The sequence below is a fragment of the Monodon monoceros genome, unplaced genomic scaffold, assembly GCF_005190385.1.
Source record: "Monodon monoceros isolate NGI ecotype Baffin Bay Population unplaced genomic scaffold, NGI_Narwhal_1 Super_Scaffold_4, whole genome shotgun sequence".
Taxonomy (NCBI): domain Eukaryota; kingdom Metazoa; phylum Chordata; class Mammalia; order Artiodactyla; family Monodontidae; genus Monodon; species Monodon monoceros.
Window position 1 is genome coordinate 1,865,715 of NW_021703781.1, and position 12,255 is coordinate 1,877,969.

Here is a 12,255-nt window from a genome sequence, read left to right on the forward strand (position 1 = left end):
TCATTTACACACTGGATAACTGTGCCATCTACACGTAATTATATCAAGGTCTTTTTAATATTTATACTCACTTAGCATCTTATTTTACTGGACAAAACCTCCCCAAAGTGCTCAATAATACTCGTGATAAAAGGCACTCCTGCTTAGTCCTGAGGTTAACATGTCATTTGATGACCCAGAATTTCCTCAACTTTTGACAGTAATACTTTTAAATTTAACATTTACAAACATCCAGTGGGAAGCTGCTCTATGTGCCTATTTTGAGATTGATATATTTTACCATATAAAGGAAGGGTGGAGATCGATGCATCTTACCATATAAAGGAAGAATTCTCCTATTCTTTGCTTTACCCAAAATTTTAAATCAGGAAAGCTGGCTGAAATTTATCAAGTGATTTTGGATATTTCTTTATGACAATCATGATTTCTCTCCTTTGATCTATCAAGGTGATTAATTCCTTAAAAAGTTGAACCATCTTTTGTACTTCTAGAATAAACTAATTGATCAAGGCAGATTATTCTTTTGTTTGCTGGCTTCAGTTTACTAATATTTTACTTTGGATTTTTATAACTATGTTAATAGCTTTCTTTTCTGCCCCCGAACTTTATCAGATTCTGGCATCAGTGTTTTCTGCTGGTTTGGTAAGGTCTGTGATACAAAACTAGTTTGTTCTAGTTGTAACTAGAGTTGTCTGGAACAGGAGGTTAAATTTGTTCTTTAATCTAAAAATATTTAACTCACCATGGATTCAATTATTTTCAAATAATAACCCAACCAGCTGTATTTAAATGCTACAGATTTCCATGAAATTAGGAAAAGTCTGTTTTCTTCCTTGTTCAGGTCATACAAGTAATGTCATTGTGATTACTGCAGAAATAGTCTCAAAACACATTATAGAATCTCATCTTTTTCTTCTGCATCATCTTCCTGGATATTTCTCTACTGCTTCTTATTTTTAACCTATTTGCAGAGGTTTCTGCACCGTTGTCTCTTAAATTCTAACAGCCGCTACGGTTGCGCACATACCCCCTCATTCATTACATGCAGTTGCATCTGCTCCCTACTTACACGTCAGCCTTATCAGATTCATCTATTTTATTCTTTTTTAAAGAAGAAGCTCTTGGGTCTATTGATCCATTCCGTTGTTGCTCTGTTTCTAATTCATTTATTCTGGCTTTGGTCTTCTTAGCCCTGCGATTTCCTTTATTTCCTCTTCTAGTTTCCCAAGTTTAGTATCCAGTTCATTTATTCCCTTTCTTCTTTAGTATTAAGATGCCATGGAGGGCTTCCCTGGTGGCGCAGTGGTTGAGAGTCCGCCTGCCGATGCAGGGGACGCGGGTTCGTGCCCCGGTCCGGGAAGATCCCACGTGCCGCGGAGCGGCTGGGCCCGTGAGCCATGGCCGCTGAGCCTGCGCGTCCGGAGCCTGTGCTCCGCAACGGGAGAGGCCACAGCGGTGAGGAAGAAAGATCAAAGACAGTGGGGAGAGAAGGAGATATGAAGGAAAAAGGACAGAGCTTTGAGAAAATTGGGCACAGGAAGAGGAAAGAGGCACCGTTTCCCGTTTGTGCAGCTAGAGAGGGGTAGTGCCTGTAACTGAAGTGGGGAGTCTAAGAGGAAGAGTGCTTTCAGAGGGAAGTAAAGCGCTAACTCTGGGTTTAAGCAATTGCTCATGAGATGCTAAACCAGGAAGCTGTCTTGCATGTCGTTAGGAAATTCCAGAGAAAGAGCTACAGATATGAATCTGATAATCATTAACTGATGGTAGATGATTAAGCAGGAAACGTAGGGAGGATCTCCAAGAAAGCTTAGGAAGCGAGAAGAAAAGAGCTGACCCTGGTGGGAACAAGATACTTTAGAGGCAGAGGGAGAATCAACTTGGTAATTTACCTTTTTTCTAAAGAGCTACCTATTTCTTTGAACTGTTCTACATCTTTGTCATAAAGCTATACAGAGAGTTATAATGATTCCTAAAGGCAAATACAGTTGACCCTTGAACAACATGGGGGTTTGGGGTGCCAATCCTCCATGCAGTTGAAAATCTGCATATAACTTGTAGTTAGCCCTCCGAATCCGCAGTTGGACAACTGAGATCCACCAACCACAGATTGTGTAGCACTGTAGTATCTCCTACTGAAAAAAATCCATGTATAAGTGAACCTGCACAGTTCAAACCCGTGCTGGTTAAGGGCCAGCTGTATTTGTTTCCTCTCATTTTTCTTGATTGCCCTTGCTAGATGATTGTCTAAACTTTACCAGTTATTTTCAAACAGCCAGCTCTTCTACTTAAAGCTCCTCTTTCCCTGACTTCAAATGTAACTAGTTCTGCAGCAAAGTAACAGAGGGGTTCAGAGCACAGGCTGTGGTGCCAGACTGACTCAGATTAGATGCCTAACTGGCTGTTTGACTTTGGGCAAGTCCTCTCATTTCTCCTAGCCTCAGATTCCTCATCTGTGAAACAGGAATAACTACCACCACATACCCTCTTCGGGCAACTGTGAGGAATAGACATAATGCCCACAGTTCACAGAATGATTGTTAAATGTTAGTATATACATCTAGGCTAAAATTGCTGGGGTTTTCTTGTAAATTTCTTCTTCCTGCTTTCCTGAAGTTTATTTTGGCCTTCACAGTACTTTACGGCTTTCAAAATACTTTCACAGACATTCTTTCTTTTGGTCCTCCATCCTCTGAGGCTGGTGGAACATACCTTGGGCTCACTGTACACGTGGGGAATGATGCTCAATGTTAATGGACACGTTTAAGGTCACAAAAATGAAGAAACAATGAAGCGAAGATTCGCCACAGATGTGCTCTAGGACACCCCATCGATAGGGGCACACGGCACATTTATCACCGCTCATTCTGCCAAAGCGGGGTCCTAGTAATAGTCTACTACAGCAATGCCATCCAACTTCTTTCTTCTCCCCCTCAACCTTACACACAGCTGACTTTAAGAAGAGCATCTTTGGTGGAGAGACAGGAGCTGACTGTAGGACATTGAGACAGTGTATATAAACATCTTCTTTGAGGAATTCTGCTGTAAAAGGGAACAGAGAGATGAGGTGGTGGCTGGAAGGACTCGGCGGTCCTGTCTCTGTGGCCTGTTTTTTCAAGATGGGCGCTGCACCAGGCAGAAGCCACGGGTCCTCCAAGGAGACAGGACCGCAGGCAAAGGCTATAAGTACAGCTGTGGGCGGGTTGACAGCTAGAATGGTGGGAAAGCGTGGAAATTCTCAATCAGATAAGAGGACAGCATTGCCTCCTGCTGAGGAGAGGCGGTGTTACTGCAAAGAGCATGCGTGTGTCACACATTCCTGTCCTGCAAGGGAAAGCTGACTGAAAGTTTGCGTTTCCCCGAAGGAAAATGTTTCATAAGGAATTCCACAGCTGCTTCTGTGCTCATCACTTGACCACCTGGCTCTAGGTATAACAGACGGTGGGCCAGGTTCACCTGAACACAAGGATGACTGGGCTTTTCCCATGGAGGAGCCAGAACTTGGAAGTCAGGTACCACATATTTATCGACAATCCTGGTCCCAGGTGTAGGGTAACCCAGGAAGAGCAGACCGCATTACCGTGGCTGGAGGAGCTCCCTGAAGGTCAAACAGGTGCTACACGGCATCAACTTGTAGTGCCTTTGCTTTTTTTTTTTTTGTCAATAATTGGACTTTAATAATTCTGGTAAAAGCGTTTTTGCACAGATATGCAGGTATAAAACACATATAAAAAATGAACAAAAAGATTCCTTCTCTCCTTAAGTACATCTTAGAACAGCCATGACTAAGTTTAACGTGATATATATTTCAGAGCTTAAAACCCAAGAAACTTTGCTTTTATCAGTTTCTGCATTTGTAAGACAACCACTGTTGAGAGTGAAGCTAGGTCCCCCTGAAACCGAGCTGCCCTGTCAAGTTTATGATTAACCTTTCTATTCAAGACTTTATTCTCTTTCTTATCCTGCTCCCTGTTCCCCCTCAAGATTGAGGAGTATCAAAGAAAAGGTGGCGGGGGAGGGTTGACCCCTGCGGGGTCCTCCCGGGTACCAAAGCCCATCCAGGTCACCTGTTTCTTGTTTGTGGAAAAAGGCTTTAGTCTCCTAGGTCTTCCCTGAGTTCCAAAGAGCAGACTCAAGCAGTTACCAATTAGGGAAGTGAGGGAATGCAGAAACTAAGGAAAAAAGGTCAAGCAAGAAACGTAATGGTAGCGTAAACAGTTCAGCGACAGAAGTCCTAGTTCCTCCTAAAGGACGATAACCTTGGAGTTGTTCTGCAGAAACTAAGACCCCACCCAGGTGGACGATGGTGATGACCTGCTGATCACAAGCCTGTAGATCCCAGACTGGTTGGAACCAGAAGCTTGATGATTAAGATCCCCAAAACATCACCTTATTTCCTCACCACCAAGCAATCAGAAGGAAGTGCACGGGCTACAACTCTCACCTCAAATGTTGCCTTTAAAACCCTTCCCTGAAAGCCATCGGGGAGTTTGGACTTTCTGAGCATAAGTTGCTAGCCCTCCTGGCTTGGCGCCCTGCAAATAATCGAACTTTCCTTCACCACAGCCCGGTGTCAGCAGACCGGCTTTGCGGTGCTGTGGGTGTGCAGACTCAAGTTCGGTTCAGTAACAAGGACGTTGTCGATTACCTTGCTGGATGGTCCCAGGTGGTACTTTCCCTTTAGAATGTAATAACAGGAAAAGTGATAACAGGGAAAATTCTCCTCTGAAGAATTTATATGCTTCTTTTGTTCTAATAAAATACTCTTCATCAGTGCCTGAGATGTGTAAGGTATCATAAAACAACTTGAAAACAGAGGCCGCCCACTGAGAATCAGGTTATAAGGTCAACATATAACTAGTCCTCTGGAACAAGGATCTGCAAAAGCCATCTTAAAAGAGACAGAACGGCTTTTTAGCAAAACATAAATGTAATTTGACTGAAGCTGTATTAACTCAGTAAAGTACTTTAAAAGTAAAGTACTTGTAAAGAATGTATAAAACCAAAAGAAAAGGAGTTGGTCAGCTGCACAGAATGGAAAAAGAAGCATGGAAGCAAGTTACGGGGCGCCGATCCAGGAACAGAACAGGATGGCAGGTGCTGCCGCCAGCATACTGGGCAGCGGGCCTTAACCACAAAGGCTGCTCACTTAGCTTGGGGTTATAAACTGCGCCGAAAATGCATCGCAGGCTCAGGGTGGCACGCGCTCTTAAGAGCTGAAGACTTTTCGCATAAGCCCACACGTACTGTCAAACGTCATCAGCTCTACTGGGAAAGCTGAAGCACATCTAGGCAGTGATGTGAAACCGTCAGAGATAAGGAAACACAGTGTCACTTAGAACACTCCAAACACAGGCAGGAAAAAGTCACAAGGGAAGTCAGCTGGTCTTTCGTGCAGAAGTCGTGCCAGGTGGAGGACAGACCACCTGACACAGGACCCCCGGGCACCTGTGTGAAGAACGCCAGCGCCTGAGCAGAGTCCATGCACTGTGCCGGTTCCTGAGGCAGAAATGAAGCCACAGCAAATATTTCCCAATGAAACAAGGGTGACGTAGAATAAGACTTTCTTAGCGTGCTTAAAAACAGATAGCAGCTATTGGTTTGGGGTTCTTCCTGGTTACACGCGTTACTCAGTTTGTGAAAATTTATGGAGCGTCACACTTGTGATGCACACATTTTTCTGCATATGTCATATTTCAATAAAGAGTAAAAATAAAGACAGCAGAAGGAAAATGTTGGAAAGCATTAACCCGAAGGGAAAAGTATTAAAATTTTGTTATTTTAATAAATTTTGTACTTATTCTATCTGCAAGATAACAAGCCCAAACAAAAAGATAAGATGACCTCTTTAAAACACTACACTGTGAAAAGGGGATGCTTTATAAGTTGGTCAGTCAGGCAAGTATCTACTGAGTGCAAAGAAACCAAGCTGTCTCTACAGGCTGTAAAAGAGACTCCTTGAAAAGTTTTTATATAGAAAGTACTCTGCCACTTCCTGTAGTCATATGCTCCAGGTAGGTAGGTTTAAAAACCCAGGCCAGAACTTCCCTGGTGGCACAGTGGTTGAGAGTCCGCCTGCCGATGCAGGGGACGCGGGTTCGTGCCCCGGTCCGGGAAGATCCCACGTGCCGTGGAGCGGCTGGGCCCGTGAGCCATGGCCGCTGAGCCTGCGCGTCCGGAGCCTGTGCTCCGCAACGGAAGAGGCCACAGCAGTGAGAGGCCCGCATACTGCCAAAAAAAAAACCAAGTACTAGAAATGCATATGTTTGAACTAAAATACAGGTGGACCATCTATAAAGAACACATAAAGACATACTTAATACAGACGAATGCTGCACTGGAATAAGATGTAGCTTAACTTTGGGAGGAAGAGCAGAGGAGAAAACCTGAATTCTTGAATCAGTGGACAAGTTACAACTAGACCTTACTTTACCAGATCTGTGACATCAGGGGGTCAAGTTAAGATATGGCTAAGCTCTCTCTCTGAGTCTCACTCCATCCGGGTCTTTGCTCGTGTCACCTTAGCAGAGGCCTTCCCAGGCCACCTCTCAAAGAAGCATCCCCACACCACTCTATTCCTCAAGGCGCTTATCACCAGGCCTATTGCACACCGCTCCTTCCCCCACCAGAACACAGGCTCCACTGAGGAACTCAGCCGACCGTGCTGTAACCCCAGGGTCTACAACACTGAGTAGAATCTAGGAGGCACACAAACAGGTTTTCAGGTAAAAAACAGATCCAGGGACTTCCCTCATGGTCCAGTAGTAAAGAATCTAACTTGTAATGCAAGGGATGCAGGTTCGATCCCTGATCAGGGAACTAAGATCCCACATGCTCCGGGGTAACTAAGCCCGCGTGCCACAACTACTGAGCCCGCGTGTCACAAACTACAGAGCCCACGCGCCCTGGAGCCTGCACGCCACAACTAGAGATGAGAAAGCCCACACGCCGCAACTAGAGAGAAGCCCACGCACCAGAATGAAGAGCCCACACACCGCAATGAAAGATCCCACATGCCTCAACAAAGATCCCACGTGCTGCAACTAAGACCCAACACAGCCGAAGTAAATAAAATTTAAAAATAAATAATAAATAAATCTTTAAAAAAAAGAACAGATCCAGTCCCCTCTACGGTTCAAGTATTAGGCTCAATGGAGCATCCTTGCACATAACGTAAACATAAAATTCTAGGACAAGTTACCTAAGACTATAACCTGCAACAAAGCTTAAGGGCATAGGACCTTATCAATTATATTAGTACGAAATTATACTAACACGCAAATATTACTGACGGGAAGTTTACAGACGGTCGGGAGGCCAGGTTCAAATCCTGGCTCGACTCTCTGCGTGACCATTCTTAACTTCTCTTTGCCTCAGTTTCCCCTTACATGAAATGGAGACAAAAACAGTACTTACTTCAGTGTCAAGTACTGTGCGAAATAAGGATGCAGTGTTGACAAGGATAAACCCGAGGGAAAGAATTAGGGGAAAACTTCTGTTCTTTATTTCTTCCCACAGTTCCAAACTACAAACAGGGCAAAGGTAACAAGGAAGGGAGGGGACATTTACTTTTATTTGAAAAATATGTACATTACAGTGTTCGTGATTTTAAAAGAGCAAGGTAATTTTCACCATGGGAAAACAGAATATCCGAAGTCTGTGGTTACACATGCTTTTCAAATAAAAAGCGAAATGTAAAAACGTGCTAGAGGAGAAAGAGCTGAAGGGGGGCTGAGGTCCGTGGCACTGAGATCACCCGTGCTTGCCGTCTGGGCAGCTGGGCCCCCTGAGGCTGCTCCCTGGGGCCTGGATTCCGGCCACTGTCATTTTGCTGTCCAGACAGCTCCCACCAGCCGTCCTCTTCGGCCCTACAATCACTGGAGGTTCTGCCTTAAGAGAATACATACGCAGCTCATCTGAAGGTGTGCAGATTCAGACCCATGCAGGCATTAACTCAGTCATTTATACCCAAAAGCAGGGGGCAGGCTTCTGAAAAGTGGCTGTGCAGCCGCGGCTGCCCTCTGCATAGGGATAGGCTTGGGCTGGATGAGCCAGCAGGGCCAGTGACGTGATTAATAAATAGTTGGTGAGGGCAGGGCTTGATTCTGAATAACTGATCAGTTCTGGATCCCGGCACTTGCTTAGACCCTAATGCTGACCATATGGGGGCTCTCGATGCAGAGCATGAACCCCTCAGGCGACAATCTGGCTCGCTGTAAATCCTGAATTGCTGTTCTTCCTGGAACAGAGAGGGACCGAGGCAGGTTTCACTTGCTTCTACCTGGCTGTCTAGGACAAGGAAGGAGAAATGAGAGACAGGTGGGTGAGTTTCTACCACAAAAGAGACGGCTTTCGTCACACACTGCAGCCAGCAAAGCGAAGCGGAACACCTGGAGGCCCAGGTAGCATAAGCAGTTGACCCTGGGAGTCATTTCCTGAGGTGGCCGCGGGAACAGGAACAGCAAAGCCACTGCAGCACCTGTCGGCAGCCACTGGGACACTCACGTCAGCCCAGGGAAGGCCGTCTGGAAGACGTGTCACCAATTTTCAACAGCACGTTCTTAATTCTAAACTAAGAAAATAAGTACTACACGGAGGGGTTAAAGAGAAAATGGAAACATTTCAATAAATTATGCTTAAAGCCTCAGAATACAGTGTTTATCCTCTGAAGCAGAGGACGTTAGATAATGGCGTCCATACGTGAGGGAACGGAGAATGAACAGGATTCCCCCAAATGCCCCGGTTCTAACAACCTACATTTATCATGATTTGGGTGAAAAGCATAATACAAGTCAGAGGTGGCTCAAACGAGGACTCTTAACCATTGGCGTAAGCCTGACGCTACAAAGTGAAATGAGCCACCTATAGCAATAGTATCAATTGATTTCATAATTTGTATCTTTCATCGCCTAGCATCTGGGTCTCCCTTAGCCAGTGAGCATCACATGAATACAAGAGGGAAAGGAAAGGAAGATTTACACACTACCTACTGTATGCTTGTAAATATGACAGATGCTTTTTCCCTAACTATAATCATTGAGTGCTTCAGACAAATGCTGTCTGGAGTCTGACCACCTGGGCTCCTCCCCTTCCAGCTGTGGGCCCTCAGGAAAGTGATGATTTCACTGTGCCCCCATCTTCTCCTCTGAGAAAAGGAGCTACCACCCAAAGATGTAGTTACCAGCGCTCTGACAGGCTGAGGGTACTGCCTAACCAACCTAAGGCTGTCACAACGGCACAGGGCACACAGCAAGCACCACGTAACATGTACGATCACGATTTCCCATTTCCCTCACGGCATCCTTGTGAAGAAAATAAAACCCTGTAATTGGGGAACAGTGTCTTCAATTTACAGAGGAGGCAATTTTGCAAAGACAGGCAATCAACCTGCTTGGAGTCACAGAAAGTGACAGAGGGTAAAAGCCATCCTCTTGCCACTGTGCAGTGCTGGCCATGGAGTTCATGCTGTTACGGTACTACATAAACTGTAAAGAGCCATAAACAATGTAAAAGATCTTTTTTGAAGTTCAGTGTGGACTGTGGAATTACACTATAGTAGGCTTGACCACCGTAATTCAACAATGGCCACTATAAAGAACCGCATGAGAATCACCCCTTGTTTCAAAACCTTGGGGAATCATGGTGACTACGGGTGCCCAGACCACCGCGTGGTCCAGCGCTGAGCGGCCACGCACAAAATGCAACATCACTGAACTGCAGCCGAGGCCACTGCGGCCACTACAGTTAAGGTTTGCAAATCACTTCCACCCTCAGGGTAGGGCAACTTCCACAGAAGCATTTCTTATTACTATCATATTAATGGTCCTGAAAGCACATGTCAAATTACTTCTGCCCCGTGTGCCTCAAGGAGAGAACACTGAAACTCCGCGGGTTCTCACAGCAGATGCATTTGGATCAAATGGCTCATAGTTACTGCCGGGATCGGTGAAGGGGAGTGGGCAGCAAAACCACAACCTGGCTGTGGCCAAGGGGCCCCCACCGCAGTCGCTGATAAAAGGGAGGCCTGTTAGCAAGTGAGATGAGAAGAGAACACGAAAGGAGTTACGCGCTCTTGGCTGTCTTAACAACAGCAAAATGTCACAGAGGAGGTGGTGTTTATTTCCTTCTTGGGCCGAGGCCCAAACATCAGTTGATATGAAAGGGAAACAAAGACCCATCTATGTACTATCCATCTGTGCACGTATGGATGCTATGTACGGTTCCAGACTAAATGTTCTATTTAAACAGACCCGAGTTATGGTCAAGAGTAAGCGGTTTCATTCATAGCTTCCATTTAAAAAAACAAACAACATTAGCGGGGTTTTTTTCCAGTTTGGAGCTAACGACTGATGTGACAATACTTCATTCACTGCCTGCCGCAGAAAGTTGGGACACCCCAAGACAATTTTCCAGGAGAGAGAGCCAAGGCCCAGGGCTCCACAGCAACTGCAGTGAAACTTCTGGGGTAGCTGCCATCCAGAGCCTCCTCAGGGATTTGTTGTCACAATCTCCATAACAAACATCTCCCGTCACACGTTGACTGAGACTCATTATTACTCACCAAGAAGTACCCTAGGAAAAGCTTTCGTTTTTTGGCTGGCCAAAGTGTCCTTTAAAAAATGCTCAAATAAGGGCTTCCCTGGTGGCGCAGTGGTTGAGAGTCCACCTGCCGATGCAGGGGACGCGGGCTCGTGCCCCGGTCCGGGAAGATCCCACATGCCGCAGAGCGGCTAGGCCCATGAGCTGTGACCGCTGGGTCTGCGCATCCGGAGCCTGTGCTCCGCAACGGGAGAGGCTTACCAGCCACGGCTTACTTCAAAATACAGAAGTCACATAGCCCTCGGTGAGCGAGACGTCCTCAAGGAAGTCAGATTGTGCTGAAAGGAAATCAGACTGACTGTGCTAACCTCGACATTTCATCTCAACCAAAAAACACTTATTGTCTTCCCAGGTACACAATGCTAGACTGCTGTCAGGCCATAAAAGCAAGCAGCCAGCTCCTAGTGAGTTAGGTAGACCCGGACGTTTCAAAAGCGAGCCTTAGGGGAACTCACGGAGGGCAAGAGGAAAGGGAAAGGACAAGGGAGGGGATTAAACAGTAAAAAGACTCACTACAGACCTTCAAAACGAAACATGTACATATCTACCTTGCCCCTGAGGAATCTGCCCAGGACCTTAAACTGAGGCCAATAGCGCCCAATCTTAATGAATGAACTGGCCCAGTTCCCACACACACACAGCTCTGACGTACACAGGCCCGCAGGGCCCTTTTGACTCTCTGGGAGACACCTGACAGATCACAGGTCAACCGTAAAACGCCTGGGAGCAAGATGTCAATGAACAGATTCAATGGGGTTACTCTTCTGTTCCCTTCTTTCTTCCCTGGGATCACATTTTTACAGGCTATGTTTGATACAATACGTCAATCGGGAGGTCAGGAAACCTGATTTCCAGGCCTGAGATGGGCCAGACAGTCCCGCTCCGGGCGCGGGTCCGGTCCTCTTTGTCCGTCGGTCCCTCACTCGCTCCCACAGCACCCGCGGGGGCCAGAGCAGGGACTGGGGCTGCCCCGGGCCACCTGCCATCTCCTCCTCCACCCTCTCAAAAGTTGCCAGGGCTGCAGAGAGGCCGCCCTGGCCTCGGGGGCATGTTGTCGGCTCTTTTCACTATCCACCGGCCTCCCCACGGCGGCCTCGGGAGGAGGGCGCGCAGCGGCGTGGGTGTGAGCGGCGGGAAGCAGCCCCGGCGTGACACTTCGCGGAACCGGCTCCCGCAGGGACACACGCCGCGGCCGGTGCCGGCGAGGCCCGGGCGGCCCACACATCGGCCCCGGGGCCCGCAGTCCCCGGACCCGCCGCGCCGGCGCTCCGCGGCAACCCGGACGCCCGCCCGCCCGCCGCCGCCGCCGCCGCCGCCCACTCACCGCCGCACTCGGCAGAGTACTGGTCCCCCCAGTCCCCGGACTGCGGGCTGCAGCCGCCGCCCGCCGGGGCCTCCTGCTGCTGCCGGTGCTGCAGCTCCTGCTTGAGCAGGGACAGCGGCGAGTAGTGCTCGGTGGCTAGGGCGCCCGGTCGCGGCCCCCTGGACAGAACCCCCAGCAGCAGCAGCAGCAGCAGCAGAACCAAGACTCGCCGGGCGGCGCCCGCGGCGGCCACAGCGCCGCCCCAGCAGCCGCAGCACCAGCAGCCGGCAGGTGCCATCTTCCCTCAGGGCGCATGTGCGGCGGCCCTCGCCGCGCACTGCGGCCTCCCAGCCTGA

General features: G+C 47.8%; 2 protein-coding genes across 3 annotated transcripts in view; both read right to left on the reverse strand.

Annotated features, from left to right (window-relative positions):
• The window catches only part of TTC13 (tetratricopeptide repeat domain 13), a 70,015-nt gene extending 57,779 nt beyond the window's left edge, over positions 1 to 12,236 (reverse strand). For both annotated transcript variants that reach the window (XM_029244711.1, XM_029244710.1), the window contains exon 1: positions 11,921 to 12,236. In XM_029244711.1, coding sequence (XP_029100544.1) covers positions 11,921 to 12,197 — 277 coding nt within the window. In that variant the 5' untranslated portion in view covers positions 12,198 to 12,236. The remainder of the gene's footprint in view (positions 1 to 11,920) is intronic.
• FAM89A (family with sequence similarity 89 member A) overlaps positions 1 to 12,255 on the reverse strand; it is a 79,748-nt gene that overhangs the window by 26,489 nt on the left and 41,004 nt on the right. The window lies entirely within an intron of this gene.